The 19451-nt window shown below is 33.1% G+C and overlaps 1 protein-coding gene across 1 annotated transcript; it reads right to left on the bottom strand.

Annotated features, from left to right (window-relative positions):
* Positions 1-247: 247 nt before the first annotated feature.
* Positions 248-12259, bottom strand: LOC134709174 (lithostathine-2-like). Its single transcript, XM_063569353.1, has 7 exons — positions 12159-12259; positions 10867-10982; positions 10091-10228; positions 9130-9186; positions 4518-4609; positions 1029-1124; positions 248-598 (listed from the first exon to the last, which is right to left on the bottom strand). The coding sequence occupies exons 2-7, from the start codon at positions 10949-10951 to the stop codon at positions 350-352; spliced, it is 717 nt and encodes a 238-aa protein (XP_063425423.1). The 5' UTR covers positions 10952-10982; positions 12159-12259; the 3' UTR covers positions 248-349.
* Between the last annotated feature and the right edge of the window lie 7192 nt (positions 12260-19451).

Below are 19451 nucleotides of genomic sequence, written 5' to 3'. Positions count from 1 at the left end.
GTCAGTTTATTTTAAATCTATGAGTTTGCACATACCTATGGTATCATTCACCCTTCTTTTCTTTGGCATCTTAAAGTTTGTTATAATATCAGATATGCCTTTAACTATCATTTTATTAATAAAAGGTTTCATATTAAACTTATAAATCATTTAAGATCAATGTAACTTTTTTTCCAAATATTTGTATCTGTTTTAAGAGTATGATGAAAGAACACACTTCCAATTAAAAAGTACATTCTATTCTAAAAGCATATAATAGGCACATTTTAATAGCAAAATATTACATCCCATGGCGTATTCTAATGTTAAGAATTACCCATATGTGCTTTGCGGTCTTATGAGCATTGTATTACCCATATTTACCTTTCCTTCTTGGCAATTTTATCTTACAGACATAGTTGTATTTAAGATTACAATTTTTCTCGATAGAAATATTATCTCGATATAAATATTTTGCTAAACAATCCCCTTGATCAGGAGTGCCTGCTGGTTGACTACTATATTGCAGCATCTTGTTTAAAACTGGTCCATGGTTATTACCCCAATTCCATTTGCCATTGACCTTGTGCCCACTTGTCCAGAAATAATGAGTCCTTATCTGTAATTGTACAAAAAAATGAACGTAAAAACGAAATGTTTCATTTAAAGAAAGCTGTAATAAAATATTGTGAAGATAATTTAATTATACATTCACAATAACAAATCGCCAATATTAAGCTGTAACATGTGATCTATTCCATCGGGCCACACTTAAAAATATTTTGGTTTGCCCAAACCCTACCCAAAGGTTGAGACAGTGGGTAGGTAGGTAGGTAGGTAGGCATTTTTTAAATATTTTTTTTTTTTAAGAAATTGAAGTATCAGATGTTTATGAGTCTTCTTCAAATCTAGACAAAAAAGAATTTGAGTAGGCAGTTTTTTCTGGGTAGGTAGCGTTTGGACAAACAAACCTATTATTTATTATGAACTCAGCACATTTTATCACCTTGAAAATATGCGGTGTTCCGCCTTTTCCCCCTTATACGTACCTTGCTTTGTTTTGCGAAACTTCCCGCTACACCAAGTTCCCACATACCCATTGTTGTAGCATAAAACAATTCTCCTCCTAAGTTTTTACATGCTTCCTGTAAGGGAAAAATACAGCGTAAATAAGTTCATATTTGGCTCAAACAATTTGATCATTTGACTCAAGATATTATTCTGATTTTAATTTTTGATGTGTCAACGCCACTTTTAAGCACTGCATTTAAGCTATTTCGTGGTGGTCAGTTTTTATTGGTGGAGAAAGCCGAAGTACCAGGAGAAAACCACTGACCTTCGGTAGGAAAACTGACAATCTAGGGCCGTGTTCACACCAAACGCCGTGTACAGTAAACATGTTTACAATTATGTTTAATGCAATGGACACTGGTTTCACATTAACTTTGTTCACATCTATACACCTTGTTTAATCACCTGTACGTAAGATTTGTTCACACTTTTAAACTATATGTCATTTAAATGTTCATTACGTAGAACTGAATTTAAAGTTTTCGGTCAATTTTTCTGGCAGTAACATGGTAAGGCAACGACCATTTGACTTCAAAAGGGAGATAGAAATATTCCGATACCCAATTTGATAAAAAAAAAATTATTCTGAATCAAGAGTTCCCCTATACATTATAGTGTTAAATATTGAAAACAAAAATATTTGATCACCAGCATCGAAAAAAAACCGGAATAAAAACGTACGTGCGAAAAAAAATCTGACTCAGATAAAAAAAAAATAACCCTCCCCCTTTTTTAAGTTAAGTGGTTGTTACTTTATGAAAGCCATTTTTATAATTTGCAGTAGTTTGAATATACTAGAGATGTGTCCATTACGCATTAGAAAACGATAACTGCAGCAGCGTGCTTACAGCCGGAAAAAAGGATTGAGATATTTTTGTTTCAAATGGTATTTCTTCTCCAAGGACTATTTGGTGAAGGAATAGGGTAACTTTTTTTTTAAATTTTAAGTGTTATTTAAATTAACGGATCTGAGATACTAGACAAACATATCATTTACCTAACACTTTTTTAGTTATGCATTTATGCGTGAATCGTTGTTTGAGTAAAGACCAGTGGCGAATATTTCTGTGTACGTCAGGTCGATTCGTAAAGACATTTTCAAATGAATTAGGCAGCAACTATTTATTTCATTTTTCTTGGGCGGGGAGGGGGGCGTTGCCTTTAGATTTTTTTCAGGACAAATTTTAGTGACAATTCGAAATCAATTTTAGCATTATATATAGTGGCAGAGGGTGAAATAAACACATTTTTTTCAGTGCCAAAAACTGGAAACAAAATCCATAGCACCCTCCCCCCTCTTTATGTTTTATACTCAACTATAATAGCCCCCCCGGAAAATCAATTGGTTGCTGCCTTAGGGGTTCGGCAATGATGCTGATTTGAGTCTTGATCAGGGGTTAATAAAATAATAAAATACTTTAATTTCTTTTACATTGTAACAAAAAAAAACTGTAAAATTTAGACAACAGTTTCTGTAAAGAACTATTCTAATAATTATAAAAAATTTCAATTTTACTCAAAAATAGTTTCCTCCTTAAGGTTTATGTACCCTTCTGTAGCCATTTTTGTACGAATTTTTCAAACCTCAATTGTATCAAAACTACAGATATAATGAATAATAGAGATAGGTCATTTAGTACATATTCCAAGAGGAAACTTGATGCAAAGCATTATTTTTGGCTGTTTCATTGCATTTGATAGAAAAAAAAGGACTTTGTGGCAATCAAGATTTTTTTATAGAAAATCCACAGCCTTTAATACAGAGTTTTTTTTTATAAAATTTGAAACATAAATTACTCACTTGATTTTGTATGATGTGCTAGTGTTTATTTTTTACAAAAAGTTCTAAGTAACCTGTAAATTCCAAAACACCTCGTGCTGAGTCACTAAAGTCGAGCGCACCCTAAAAGGTGTACTTGATTTTGGTCATATTTATATTTGTCTCAACCAATAACTACATTTATAAACTTGTTTAAAGGAAATCAATATATATCAGTCATCAAATTGCCAACTATGAGAGTACACGGATAAAGGCTGTGGATTTTCTATAAAAATCTTCGATTTATTTGCCATAAGTCCTCTTTTTCTATTAAATACAATGGAACAGTAAAAAATAATGCTTTGCATCAAGTTTCCCCATGGAATATGTACAAAATAGCCTATCTCTATTTTTCAATATTATATCAGTCTGTAGTTTTGATACAATTGAAGTTTGAAAAGTTCGTACAAAAATGACTACAGTACAGAAGGTTACATAAACCTTAAAACAACAACAAGATATCAAGAAATGTCAAAATACTGTACATGTAACATTATTATCTGTATCAATTGTTGTTATCCACAGTACTGAAATGAACGAATTGCTTATTGTTGTCAAATTGACAATACTGGAAACAAACAATAACAAAAAATATATTTCTTTTTTTCCATACCAAATAAAATATCTGACTTGAATATTAATTAAGGATGTTTAAGCATGTAGTGGTGACGATGATGAAAGTTTTTAACGACCTTGACAGCCCTTCATGAGTCAGATGGTTTACGTGTTGTCATGTAAGAGCCATGGGTTTTTGTTAATTGTTAAAGCCGACGGTGAACAAGAGATGCTTAAATCGCGTCAATAAGACTTAATATTACGGATTACAAATGTGTCGAGGTTTGTGATTGGATAACAACACAGAAATGTCAGTGTATATTCAGGAAACTGTCGGGGTATATACGACGTTTTTATCCCCAATTGGAACCTCAAAAACGTCATCATAACACCGGTTACTATGTGACGTAGTCAAAAGCTATCAGATTGTCAGAGGCTCACAGAGGGAAAATGATGAAGTGCTTCAGTCAATAATACATTTTTGATACAAAAACACGCAACTTACACTTCTAATACTTAAATTTAATGTTAAAAGTATTATTATAAATTATTACATACGATAAAATTATGATCACAGCAATTAGAAAATCCTTCACGTGTGCTGAACATATTAGGGTTTTCAACTTATCATATATGTGTTGTGAACAAAAACCTGCACTGGAAAATAACATTAAGTCAGGGGTAATCCGTAATATATGTGTAATTCAGGTCTCAGAAAGGGTATATACTGTGACATTCCCGGCTTAGTGCTTATATCTTCTTCGCCTTCGGCTCAGGGGATATAAACTCTAAGCCGGGAATGTCACAGTATATACATGTCTGAGACCTGAATAACATATAATATGTTAAGACTAACTTGGCATAACCGCATGCTTTTCGAAAATTTGCATAAAATGAATATGTATAAAAATATGATTTACATTAATCAAGCCTCTCAACGACCCTACAGTCACATAGTAGTGCTAACTTTAACGTCATTGAGTCTCTTGTGGAGAGTTATCTCGTTGTCAATCATACCACACAGAGTACACTTCTTCTTTTTTTTTAGATTCTAACGATCAATTTATCCAAATAATTTCACTAATCAACTTACAGTAGCCTCACTGTGGGTTTTCGTATCATTGAAGGCAGAAATGTAGTAACAGGCTCCTCCCCCAAACCAATTATACCAGCCTTCTTTGCATCCTGAAATAAAGTTTTGTACGGCTCAGTCATTTATTCAAAAATGACACTCTTGTTTTGCTTTTTAAGCGAAGACATTATTATCCAAATGAAACATGTGGTTCAAGTGCATGACGTTATGTTTTTTCCGAAACTCAGGCGACCAGAAAGAAAAACAACAAATAAAGATTAAACATGGTAAAAAAACGATATTATACATCACCCTTTCTGAAAGGAGCCGTACAACAGGAATCATTTAAGGTTGAAGATTTTATAGCTTGACGATTCCCTTTATAGGGGTCACCACGTTACAGTGTTAAGCAAATCACATCGTCATAATTTAACCGTGTTGCGCTAAAAAAACCATCACACTGTCTCATATAGGCGCCGTACGACAGGAAAACTTGAGGATACATTGGTGGTTTGACTTTATGTATCCCAAAACTTCAATTGTTTAAAATAATAATGCATTACTACGATGTACAGAAAGAAACAGAATATCCGTTGTTGTATAAATGACATCATAGTTTTATGTCGTTTCAAAGAGATTCGACCAATACCAAACGGACAATCAAAGAACAACTCATAAATAAAATAGGAATTAAACGGACAATAAAGCTTTGCTAAAAAGAAAAGGGAAACGAACATTCATATATACACAAAACACAACATCAAACACAAACCCATCAAAAACGGAAGAGTCAACTGTAATCCGATCATGCTCCACAAGTGGCACCTGTTGCTTTTCATTATAGTTAATTTTCTTCAAACCCAGACCTTATTCGGTGCATGTAGGTCACATTCTAGGAAAAGGGGACGGGTTGTTGTTACAACAATTCGATCATCCGTTGTCATTTGTGAAAGGAATATTCCATAAACGTCAACCAATGACAGCATCCGTAAAAAATTACGAAGGAAAGATTCCAACTTCACAATTTGGATGTGTTACTTACGTCGTTAGTGGTAAATGAGGATCACACCAAGAAAAAACAATTTGAAAAAACTAGAACAATTGCTAATATATTCTACAGAAATATTGAATACCACATTGCGTAAAGAAAACAACGATCTAAAAGTATCATTTATGTTAAAACTTTACTTTATCCTGATGACTTCTGAATACGTTTTTTTTTATTAATAAAAACTTCAACAGTGATCCCAAGTCTATAAGCTACAGGTATCATTTGACATAAATCTTGTTAAATAGGCTACATGTATCATTTGACATAAATCTTGTTAAATAGTAACCCCAAATTATGCAATAGAAACAGTTCTCACTTATAAACAATAAGTATTCTAAAAATCATTTTCTTAGGGTTTAAAAAAGGAAACCCTAAGGAATCAAACATTAATTTACTCTTATGGTTGGACTCCAAATAAACATATATATAGACATCTTTGTTTTATTCACCAGGGGCCGGTAACAAGAAGCATTCGTATGTCTAACGCATGTCTAAAGGGGTCTTAAGATGAATGTAACAAGAATCTACCTCAGACCTATCTTAGAATGATTGACAGCCCTTAATATTTTGAAAAAGTGCATGATTTAAGAACGATTCTTGCGTCCACCTTAGAGCATTCTTACTAATTCCGGTAACACACAATCATTCTTAAATTTTGATCAGTGTTCTTAAAACAAACTTACATGTAGCAACTTAGGGGTGTACCAAGAACAATTCGCAATAGCTTCACTTGACATTTTTTGTAAGAGTGGTCCCGACTACACTTATAGCTGTACATTCACTTGTTAATATTATAACAAGTTGCTTATAAAGTTAATACGTGAATCCTAGAACTTTTTTATTATAATTATTAAATAAGTTCCAAATGGTGAAGTTTAAATCATCACTTCTTAAATTTTACGGAAGCCATCATGAGTTGGTTGACCAATTAGTTACCGGCTTTGTAATATAATGAGCAACACGATCGCCACACGTGGAGCATGATCCGGATCATCTTAAATCATCTTCAGTTTTGAGTGAATTGAGTGTTGTTGTTGTATACCTGTTTGGTTTTTTTTTTACATTTTTGCCTATTGTGTCTTTTTTGTTCACGCATCGTTATTAATATAAAGGAATTTGAAAAGACTGTCATCCAAGTGAGAGGTTTAACTCTTTAAACCAGGTTCAATCCATCATTGTTTTACACTTTGAATATGCCTGTAAATAGTCAGGAATATGACAAGTGTCGTCCATTCGTTTGATGTGTTTAATCATTTGGTTTGGCCATTAAGTTAAGGACTTAATTTCCGTTTTGAATTTTCCTTGGAGTTGAGTATTTTTGTGATTTTATTTTTTGTAAGAAGGCTTTTAAAATGTGACTAAAATATTGTTTAAAGTGAAAAAATATAAGAAGATGTGGTATGAGTGCCAATGAGACGTTACTCGATCTCCATCCAAATTACCAATTATAAAAGTAAACCATTCTAGTAGTGATTTGAACGAAATGAACGGTAGGATAGAAAAATAAGCCTACGTCATTTGAGATTCATCATTTATACTCGACTCAAATGCTACCATTGGCCTCGTGAATAGTATTAGTAGGGCTCTCAAAAGAAAAAGCACTGATGGATTGTCATGAGACAAGCATATTTTTATTAGAATAATAATGTTCTATAAGCAGTAAAAATAATTTCATGAACTTTTTTAATTCATTTTTACTTTTTTCAAAAAAGGGCCGGAAGAATATATATGGTGGTCTGCGACCAGAATTGTTTTCCTTAGGTTAAATTGGTAGTTGATTGTTATGTGCATTTAATCGTTCATTAAAACGTTTCTATGATTCATTTAAGGTGATTCTAATTTCTTTGCGAGGAACCAAAAACAGGGACACCAGAAAAATATTAAGAACTCGTAACTTTAAAACTATTACGATGCAACTTGAGGGAGAAATAAGAGTGATCTACGATCAACCTGAATGATCTTTGATCTACACTCTTTGAGTGATCTTAGAATTATCTTATCTTCTCCTTAATTCAATACTTACGACCTTTCTTAATTAATTTTCTTGTTACCGGCCCCAGGGGCCTGTTTATCGAAGCTCTCTTAGGATTAGGACATGTCCTTAGACCAACTTAGGACACCTCTTAGTCCTAAATGGGTTTATCGAACATGTCGCAACTTAGGAAAATCCTAGGAATTGTCCTAACTTTAGGATACCAATTTAGGTGTCTTAAGATGGTCCTAACTTTAGGATACATTCGAATTTCGTCTTTTGTTCATTTTCACGCGTAATCTTTTAAAGCAGTAGTAAACATAGTTGAATATCTCCGTACTGATATGAATAATGCACGAGATTTGCATTTGCACTGTTAGAGAATAAAAATGTGACACTTCGAATTCAACTCACTCAAAAACATGTTTACGCATTAAATATATCTTGTTAACAGTTAGTTTGTTATTTTTTTTATTTTTGTGTCATGATTTGTATCATATAGTTTAAATGTACAATTATTTTACAAAAAATGTTTATTACCTTTAATTTAAAACTACATATTAGTTACTAGTTTCTAATTAACCTAATTTGAAATAAAATTTATTGATAAAATATGATATCATTATCATTTTTTCTTTCATATTCGGTTTGTATTTTCTTTTCCGCTAATACTTAGGACATCAGTTAGGACGTCCTAGCTAAGATATTCCTAAGATAGCTTCGATGTGCATGCTGATACGTGTCGTAAGTCGGTCCTAACTTTATCCTAACTTCTGTCCTAAGAAATTCTTAGGACCGATGTTAGGACAGTTTCGATAAACAGGCCCCAGGTTCGTAAAGTTATAACTTTTGTTAAAAGGAAAATTAAGCGTAACCTTAATAGCAATGTTTAATGTAACAATCTTTAAAAAGTAATCTTTCTTTATTAAAGTTACCAATAATATAATAATAAACTATTTTAATTAACTGATCAATTTAAGTATTTTGATAATTGTAAATCATCAATTTCATTTAAGAATCAAACTCTTTTGTTTCAAATTAATGTATTTGATTAATTTAGACTATTCTTATGGTTGGACTCGAAATAAACCTATATAGACATGTTTGTTTTATTCACCAGTAGGCCTCGAAAGAAAGCGAACTGCAGTCCTCCAAATTGTCGTAGTTGAGAAAAGTTAGCAGAAATGTAAAACAGCAAAGTGACAACAACATTAATTTACTCTTCAACGGGAAAGGGGAGGCAACTCCCTCAGTCTGCGATTTCCCCTTTTTCCGAATAACAACGACATGATCATACAATGTGGAAAATATTAGTTGTAAAAATTTTAGTTCTCGGAAATATAAACTGATTCAAAGCTCTCAGTGTATCAGGACTAAAACAGGAATTACCAACTGTTCAATTGTGAAGCTTTACCAAGTGGAAATTCGTAGAAAAATGCAGAACATACTGCCGCCTCATCCTTTTTTTTAATATAATAGATATAGGAAGATGTGGTGTGATGTTTGATTGAATATTTTTTTTGTATTTTTTTTTTTGTGATTTTTGTTCGTTTTTTTTTAAATTTAGTATAGAATAAAACCTGTTATTCAACTTTACATAATATACTCACTTCCCCTGTCTATTGTTGATATTGGTACTGGTGCTGGTATGTTAAGATCCTCAGGCCCTATCACATTAAAATATCATACATTAGATCTTCAGGCCCTCATAATCACATTAAAATATCATACATTAGATCTTCAGGCCCTATCACATTAAAATATCATACATTAGATCTTCAGGCCCTATCACATTAAAATACATGTATCATACATTAAATCTTCAGGCCCTATCACATTAAAATATCATACATTAGATCTTCAGGCCCTATCACATTAAAATATCATACATTAGATCTTCAGGCCCTATCACATTAAAATATCATACATTAAATCTTCAGGCCCTATCACATTAAAATATCATACATTAGATCTTCAGGCCCTATCACATTAAAATATCATACATTAGATCCTCAGGCCCTATCACATTAAAATATCATACATTAGATCCTCAGGCCCTATCACATTAAAATATCATACATTAGATCCTCAGGCCCTATCACATTAAAATATCATACATTAGATCCTCAGGCCCTATCACATTAAAATATCATACATTAGATTCTCAGGCCCTATCACATTAAAATATCATATATTAGATCCTCAGGCCCTATCACATTAAAATATCATACATTAGATCTTAAAATGCTTTCTCAGCATAGCTATATAAAACAAACAAAAAACGATTGCTTACAGGCCACTCTCCACAAGAAACAAAAGTTACATAGAAATAAACAACTACATGTCATAGTACGGCCTTCAACAATGATCTCCACTGTATCTAGACTATCATTACCGGTTCTATTTGTGATTTTTTTTTATGATCATGGAATTCATAATAATAAAATATCAAAGGTTACCGCAGTAAATTAGTATACCTCTATTTATCGGTCTTGAATTAATAAGAGAAAGCCCTAGTGAAACACTTCAACTATAAAAGGAAAACAACGGAACCAAAATACTAAAACATACCAGGCGGTGGTGGCTGTGTCTCTTGGCTCTGTCCTGTCTTGTGGTTCTTATACCTATAACGGCATACACCATTATATTGATAATCACATATAACCTCCCAGTAATACGGAACTGAATTTTGTATTCTTGCAAATTCACCTACAATCATGAAATTAGTATTGAATAAAATTAATATTATGAAAGCATAATAATTTATTCAAGTGTTTTGTGACACTTGAATTCAAACAGGTTTGTCTAGATTATATGGCTATAAGATGTGATATATGTGTTTTGTGCCTGTTCGAGTCATCTGTCTGGACTCTTTGTTTTGTGCGTGTTCAAATCGGTGTCTGGACTACATGTTTTGTAGAAGCTTTAATTGGTCTTTATGGACTACATGTTTCGTAGCAGTCTGCATCAGTCTGTCTTTTGAGCCTGTTTATACCGATTTGTCAGGACTTTTTACTGGACTGGTGGGTATTGTCTATTAAGCCTTAATAAATCGGTCTGTCTTGACCACAGCTACATAGGTGTGTTGGGACTATGTGATTTTTGTCTTTTAAATTGGTTTGTAGTGAACAGGTGCTTTGCGTTGTTGGTCTTATTCTTTACCAGGAGGTGCGTATTACTGATTTTAATTGCATCAGCATAGATTAAAGTTTATAGAAACCTTTCTGCATTCTGTATGTCTTTGTGTTTATTTGTCCTCATTGCTGACAGTATTGTTAATTTGACACAACATGCACATCGTAATGAACAATAAGTTTTGCTAAACGCAGAGTATAGATAATGCTTACTCTCTGCAGTTCCTCTTTTCCACCTGGCTTCAACAAATATTGTACAAATCACGACTAAAAGTGTTATCATAGCAACACGTGCCATGATGGTTTAGGGTCGTGACGATTATAATTGTCTGAAAAAGAAGATAACCATTTCAAAAAAATATACTAGTAGTTTTCTGATTTTGGTATGAGTAAATAGAATATATTTCGAAGAGCAGGTATCAATTAAAATCTCTGTAGGGGGTCTCATTGGGGGGTTCCGATCCCGGATCCCGCTTACTGTTTTGTCAGATTCCCGTATCCCGCTTTCAGCAATTTTTTTTTGTCAATTCCCGGGTCCCGCAAGACCTCATTTCCCGTTTTCACTACACAATAATTTGACTTTCACGTTTTACGCTTACGAAAAATCGGCAATCCCGCGTCACGCTCACTCTGTAGTGTCAAGGTTTTATGTCATGACCAACTTACATGTATTAACTCTGTACAATGTAAAACGACTTATTAACTCCGTTATAAACGAATTATACTGCTTTATCATAGCTTGCTATTAACGACTACGTAACTCGTTATATAACGAATCGAAATTGTAACTACTTGTAGATCTACACGTTTGTTTTAGTTCTGCAGACCTGCCAAATACTGTATGAATTTCATTATCACCGATCTGACTTTTATCACAACTGTCATACTCATATCTTTATTCATTTATTCAAATTACAAAATTAAAGTAAAACAAATGAAAAGAAACAATGAAGATTATTGAAAAATGCATGAAAGTTTTCTGTTTGAAGGACAAGGGCACAAGGCTATTATAACAACGTCGTAGAAGGCGTCCCAGAAAGAAGAAAAAAATAGCCTTGCCAGACGTCATAATTATTTGGACTAGCGTCGATGTAGCAGCCTTTCAACTTTAAGACGTCATTAACTCCCCTATAAATAAGATTAGCTCGCTCCTGTTTATTTATTTTTCACAATGATTCAAGAGATCCACTCATATAGAGGTGACAGTGGCGGACTCAAAAATGGAGAGGTTTCGTAAATTGACCCCCCTTTTTTTTAACGATCAATGCATTTCAATTGGACCTTGTTGGAAGCCTTGGAATGTAGCTTGCAAAATTTAGAGACACGAATGCATCCTCTAAATGAAGGTTTACCTTCGTCATGTTTCGTATGAGTGTGGATACAGGGATAAATGCCCCTCCCATTGATAGAAACAATTACGTGCCTGTGTTAAGAGACCCCCCTTTTCTAGAGAGTTTTGTGTTTATATTTAAGGAGATACATTTGATTTTACACATTGACAATACCTGTTTTGCAAAGATGTCCAAAATCAATGTGGTTTATATGGCGTCAAACAAGTGAAGTGGCAAAGACGTCGGTACATGAAATGACGTCAGAACTGTAATTGTGGAGCGAAACTTCCTCCATTAAAGGAGAACCTCTGATATTTACAGGGCTTGATCGTCAATTGGCATTTTCAAATGCATTTCATGCAAATTATTAATATGTAGGTCATTATAAAGTGCTTAGTCCGTTTCTGTGTGTGTTACATTTTAATGTTGTGTCGTTGTTCTCTTATATGTAATGCGTTTCTCTCGGTTTTGTTTTGTTGCCCCGATTTTATTTTTTGTCCATGGATTTATGAGTTTTAAACAGCGGTATACTACCGTTGCCTTTATTTTGCATATGGGCGTTTTTCAATAAAAGCGTACTTTTCAGACCTAAAAAATAGGAAAATCAACTTGTCTAAAATTTAATTTCAAGAGTTATTTTGAAGACCTGTTTGTAAACAAAAATTGCAATCTTAAATATTCTTTAAAATTATATTATTTTCATAATTTGTGTACTGTTTTGTCCCCTACGAAACTTCTTCTAAACACATATATTTTTTGCAATATTAAATGTTTCCTATAGACATTCCAGTTTTTTTACTTTAAAAACTAGAAAAATATCATTTTTTTCTGAATTGGAAAACCATTTTTATCGTTAAAGATTAGACAGTACTTCACATATGAAGGTTCAACCGTCATGTTACGTAGTGGACATTTTGATGCGTTTCGTAGTGGACAAAACCGTTTCGTAGTGGACAAAAAGTTTCGTAGTTGACATCAACCCTATCATATGTTAATAAAAACATAATAAAAATTACATGAATCTAATCCTTGTTATTTGTTTTGCACGAATATAATTAAAAAAATATTTAAAAAAAGACTGCTATTTGCATGTTTAATTTTCCCCCGCAATCCCTTTATTGCAATAGTAACAAGACTGATTATATTCATCAAAGCATTTATCAAGCTGTACACTGATATTTTTTTCAAAATTTTAAAACCAGATACTGAAGGAGATTTGACCCGTTTCGTAGTGGACATTATCAAAAATACGGTATCACTCTGGTCCATTTAATGTGCTCAATTTTTCTTATCAACAATTTAATTGCCGTTATAAAAGCATCACTTCTTTTGTAAGACCCTAATGTTTATATCTCTTGCAAACAAAAATGACATTGATTTTATAAAACTGTTTATTGGCAAATTTTAATGACTTCGTTTCGTAGTGGACATTTTGTGAGGGACACACCTTCTGAAATTAAAAAAACCTATATTGAAAGCTGTTTATTAAAATATGTTGGCTCTGAACATACTTTTGAATTATTAAATAACTTATGTAAAGTAAAAAAAACATTAATTTCTTCATTTTTTCACAATATTTTAGAGTATGAATGTTGAACAGGCGGTCTAGGGACATGCCATTTTGGTTGTTTTGGACCATTCAAGAGTCAATATCTTATCAATCCCTCTAAAAATAAACTGTTTCTTTGCTTTAAAATGTTAAATCTAATTCAATGTACTGACTGCACAAAAAATAACTTGCAAAGATCAAACACATTTTTTTAAAGTGACAGGGACAAGAAATTACGCTTTTATTGAAAAACGCCCATACATGTATGTCGATATTTTTATTTCTACAAGCTTCTTATAATTGCTGTATTTCTTTCAAATAAAACTGAAGATTAAGGAGTGTAACATGTATCTTCACAGGGGCGGAACCAGTCATTTTAACTTGAAAAAGGGGGGGGGGGGGTTGTACCATCCCAGGACAAAAAATGGGGAGGGGTCCAACCACATGTCCTAATTCAAATGCATTGATCGTGCAAAAAAAGGGGGCATATGACATCAAAAATTGTCTAGCTGTCGTCGGTATTTTCCTACACGTGAAATGCATCCATATAAAACTTCTACATACGGTAGCAATTAAAGGGTCAAATAAACAAACAAACAAGCAAATGTGTCTTTGTGTTTAAGGCAGCAACCATTTGATTTTCGGCTAACATTAAAAGAAAGCAAATTGTTTTCGACTTGTCGCAAAAAAAATATATTGTTCTTCGCTCCGCAAGTGGAAATGGATTTCCTCAAAATCATATTATATAGATATAGGAAGATGTGGTGTGTGTGCCAATGAGACAACTCTCCATCCAAATAACAATTTAAAAAGTAAACCATTATAGGTTATGGTACGGCCTTCAACACGGAACCTTGGCTCACACCGAACAACAAGCTATAAAGGGCCCCAAAATTACTAATGTAAAACCATTCAAACGGGAACACCAACGGTCTAATCTATATAAACAAAATGCACTATTATTATAGTATAGTGCAGTTTGTACCGTTTAAAAGTACATATAGATAAGTATATTAATTGTCAATCTGCTCTTTGTTCCTATATAACTTCACAGGAAAATAAATGCCGCTGTGCTGGCATGAACAATCATTGATATGGTCACATTTATATATTAAATGTTTACCAAACTTTTAAATTTTCGAAATACTAGTAAGGCTTCCTCAGTAATAGCTTTATTTGGCAAAACTCACTGATTTGTCTTCTATAGACGCGTGGTATGGCGTAAGTACAAAGTTTAATCCTGGTATCTATGCTGATGAAGTCAGATGGGATAAACCTGTCTTCTATCTGATGAGTTAAGCCTTTTTCAACTGATTTGTATAGTTCGTTCTTATGTTTTACTGTTATACCACTGTCCCAGGTTAGGGGGAGGGTTGGGATCCCGCTAACATGTTTAACCCCGCCACTTTATTTATGTATGTGCCTGTCCCAAGTCAGGAGTCTGTAATACAGTGGTTGTCGTTTGTTTGTGTGTTACATATTTGTTTTTCGTTCATTTTTTTTACATAAATAAGGCCGTTAGTTTTCTCGTTTGAATTGTTTTACATTGTCTGATCGGAGCCTTTTATAGCTGAATATGCGGTATGGGGTTTGCTCATTGTTGAAGGCCGTACGGTGACCTATAATTGTTAATGTTTGTGTCATTTTTTTGGGGGATAGTTGTCTCATTGGCAATCATACCACATCTTCTTTTTTTATATATTCTATTTGTATGTCCCAAGTCAAGAACCTGTAACTCCGTGTCGTTTGTCGTTTGTCGTCGTATCATAACTCAGCTCTTCATTAGGATTTGCTGTTACCAATCATTTTAAATTAATAAGATTTTTATAAAGAGAGAGAGAGAGAGAGAGAGAGAGAGAGAGAGAGAGAGAGAGAGAGAGAGAGAGAGATAGAGAGATAGAGAGAAGAGAGAGACAAACGATACCAAAGGGTCATTCAAACTCACAAGTAAAAAATAACATCAACTGACAATTTCATGTAAAAAAACGAATAAAGATTAAAAAGACAAACAAGAGTTTATACAACACATCATAAAAAATTAAAGACTGAGCCAAGCGAACCCAATAACAATCTGGTCCGGAAGGGTCAGATGATTCTGCAACACCAGTAGCACATATCGTGTTGCTCATGTTGGCTCATTTTTATTTGGTTATGGAAGCATCATTGAATATGAATCAATTATATAAATGCACATTCATCTGATGCAGTTAAATAAATACTGCAAATGGAATTACACATTACGATATCGTGTTCTGTATCAGACTGATATTTAAATCAGATCTTTCCATTGATTGGTTCACACAAAACACATCATGTCGAAATGCGTTGATCTTTCCAGTTAAGCACATATATATGCAATGAAGGGGTCACGAGCTTTCATCCTGTTTCGTAGTTTAATTGTTTTATTTAAGAGTTGTCTCTGATTTATAAAAGAAGTTGACATAAATACAGTTCAAACGCACACCACGAAGAGAACTCGGAAATGTCCAAATTGTACAATCTGCTCAACACAGAAGTAGAGTAACGAGAAACTAACTTAAACCAGGCTGCGAAAGTAAAATTAATCAATCAAGAAAAAAACAAATGCCTTCAAGTTGATACCTGTTGTAGCTTTTATTCCGTTCAGTTGTTTACTTAATTGTGCACAGAATTACAAAATGTCGAATTACTAGATAAGAAAAACGGACTATATTTTGATATGTCACATGAAATAAATAACACGACGGACACCACAACAGAAATAGATTCTACTTAGTGTTTATGTCAATGACCGAACAGTATGAAACTGCTTAGTACCTGTTCGACGAAACCAATTAACTCTTTGAGTTGTTCGTTATAAGTTATTTCTGCAGATTTTAGTCTTTGCTTTATGTCTGGTTTTTTTTTTTGCTTTTTTTTAAGTTGAGAGTGTATGCTTGTTATACTTCGACATCGTTTTTATATATAATTCTCCCTTTTCCATTTTAAAGATATTTTTAGTTTAAAAAGATACTAGTATATGTGAAGTTTTACTTTAAATTATATATATTTTGTTGAAGGAAAAAAACGAAAATCTGATTAAAGGAGAAGCAGATAATGGGTTGCAGTTTATATATCAATTAGAATGTAAACAAAATTAATATTGATATTAATCTACATTATTCTGAAGGTCAGTAATTATAGTCTTCAATACATGTAACAGATCGATGCGCATAAAAAATGAATTGACAAGATTTAAACTTTGTGAATCAATCCAATAGATTATCAAAAGAAATGCCATCAAAACCAATGTTCGTTAAGGGCTTAAGATACAGTTTTGATTTCACGGAGATTTGTTAAGAAAATGAGCATATATTCAAGTTTTTTTCATCTTCAAATTGTCATTGTTAATCCAAACATGACATAAACAAGTTCGACTCTTGATTCGAGAGAACGGTATAATTTATAATTCCTGTATTTTGAACGTATATTTCATACGGGATATCACATCATAATTCTTACTGGTGTTGTAAACAAAGCACGGTAATTTAGATACGATCCGTGTAAACTTTACCGATCCTTCAAATAAACATATTCTGAAAGGTTACCACTTCAACACGTTAATTTGATATAAAAATAGTGTTTTATTGGTATTGGTATTGATTGGTATAGATTTTGTATCAGTTAATTAAAATCAAACTACATTTCTATTTTTTATATATGTGAAGTATTATGCACATTCATAACTCTACAATCTGTTGACACCTGTATCTTGGCAGTGCACAAGGTAACTTTCATCTGTTTTTTCTCTGAATATATACATGTATAAACAACGTCTTAACACTAAATCGATTGGATGTTGGATGTGATGTGATTGATAGTTTGTCTTAGATGCACGATTTTTTATTAGTTGTTATTGGATATACACTTGCTATTAGAAACTGCGAGTACGCTCAGATCTGTTCTGAGTGTCTTTTTGTTATTGGATATGAACTTGCTATTAGAAACTGCGAGTACGCTCATATCTGTACTGTAGAAACTGCGAGTACGCTCAGATCTGTACTGTAGAAAATGCGAGTACGTTCAGATCTGTACTGTAGAAACTGCGAGTAGGCTCAGATCTGTACTGAGTGTCTTTTTGTTATTGGAATGTATTCGTACCCTGCAATGTCCAAGTTTTTGTTCAATTGATTTGTATCTGTATCAATCTGATGAGTTAAGTCTTTATCAACCTTTTGTTTATAGTCTTATGTTGTAATGTTACACCACTATATTCTAGGGTAGGGGATGGTAAGCACCTCTAAAACGATTGAATATCGCCACATTACAACTGTGCTTGTCTCAAGTCTGGGGCCTGTGCTTGTCTCAAGTCCGGGGCCTGTGCTTGAGTGCATGGTGCATGGTTGTTATTTGTTGCTGTTCATCATACATATGTATTTATTTTCCGTTTATTGTTTTTCTATTGTATGGTCTGTAGGTTACTAAGTCGGGTTGCGCTATCAAATTAGTTTAACCCAGCGACATTCTGATGTATATGTCCATGTCTATGTATTTCAGAGGTTGTCGTTTGTTACTGTGTATCTTATTTGTTTTTTATTTATTATTTTGTACATAAATTATGCCGTTTGATAGTTTCTCGTTTCAATTGGTTTTTTTTTGTCATTTCGGGGCTTTTATAGCTGATTATGGTATAGATTTTGCTCATTGTTGAAGGCTGTACAGTGATATGTAATTGTGAATGTCAATGTCATTTGGTTTTTCGTAGAGAGTTGTCTCGTTTCCTCATCTTCTTATTTTTATATTTACTGCACAGTGCAATTTCGGGTCCACATGACAGTGCGTGGTGGCTTTTATCGAAAATTAAGAATAAAAAAACCAATACAAACATGTCTGGGATAATACTTGTAATAGTTTATTTAGGTTTGAGTTTTAATTACATGATTTTCCTTGGGTTTGCAAAAAGGGGAAAAGTGGGGTCTTGTTTAATGCAGTTTAACCAATTTGTTGGATTAGGACACTTTTCAAGTTAAAATGTATTAACCTCAAAACAAGCGAATGTTCGACACATGCAAACGATCATTTCCCGATATAGTAATCTATCATGTCTAACGAAATTTCTCCATGATACGATTCCTATAAATATATTTTTTTAACACATGACATGGGTAACATCTCTTTGTTCTTACTGTGGTATATAATCTGAATAATGCACGGCTAAGGTGTGCATTCACTACCTCAGATATACTGCACAGTTCAAATCTATTTTTACCTTTACGGGCGTTTTCTGGATTCTGAAATAATAAGAAACTAAAATGGTCAACATTATGTTGTCGGAATATATTTTTTCTAATGTTCTTTGTTATAATTTTAATATAGTACTAATGCAGAGAATGCTTCTGTTATATAACTATTTGAAGCGGTTTATATGAATTCTCTACAGAAACGTGTAACATACTAAAATTCACTGCTTATATTGTTGTAGGTCAAGCGGCAAGATACAGTTTGATCTTTCCTCCTATAAGTTTCTAGGAATGTGATTGGTTAAAAGCGCCCTCGTGGAGACCGTGTTTATTTCATATAAGTCAGTATGGAGGCGGGGCTTATTTCATACACGGTTAGTAGTGGTGTTACGTACCCGTTATAAAACAAAACGGTTCTGAGAAAAAATCCGAAAAGTTTCAACAGACGAAGAAATTGATGATTAAGATTGTAGTAAATTCATAAAACACATTTAAACCTAACAAGTTGTATTATGATAAAAAAAAGAAGATGTGGTATGATTGCTAATGAGACAACAAGAGATCAAAATGACACAGACATTGACAACTATAGGTCACCGTACAGTCTTCAAAAATGAGCAGAGCTCATACCGCAGAGTCAGCTACATAAGTCCCCGATAAGGCAATGTAAAACAATCCAAACGAGAAAACTAACGGCCTTATTTTTGTAAAAAAATGAAC

This window comes from Mytilus trossulus, chromosome 3, assembly GCF_036588685.1.
Source record: "Mytilus trossulus isolate FHL-02 chromosome 3, PNRI_Mtr1.1.1.hap1, whole genome shotgun sequence".
In the NCBI taxonomy this organism is placed as follows: Eukaryota; Metazoa; Mollusca; class Bivalvia; order Mytilida; family Mytilidae; genus Mytilus; species Mytilus trossulus.
Note: the sequence above shows the minus strand (reverse complement) of the source record. Positions and strands in the feature narration are given on the sequence as shown.

Coding starts and splice junctions, on each gene's coding strand:
- LOC134709174 (XM_063569353.1), bottom strand. CDS start 10,951: ATGGCACGTGTTGCTATGATAACACTTTTAGTCGTGATTTGTACAATA. Junction 9,187..10,090: donor GACACAGCCACCACCGCCTG/GTATGTTTTAGT, acceptor TTAATGTGATAG/GGCCTGAGGATCTTAACATA. Junction 599..1,028: donor GTTTCGCAAAACAAAGCAAG/GTACGTATAAGG, acceptor GTACAATTACAG/ATAAGGACTCATTATTTCTG.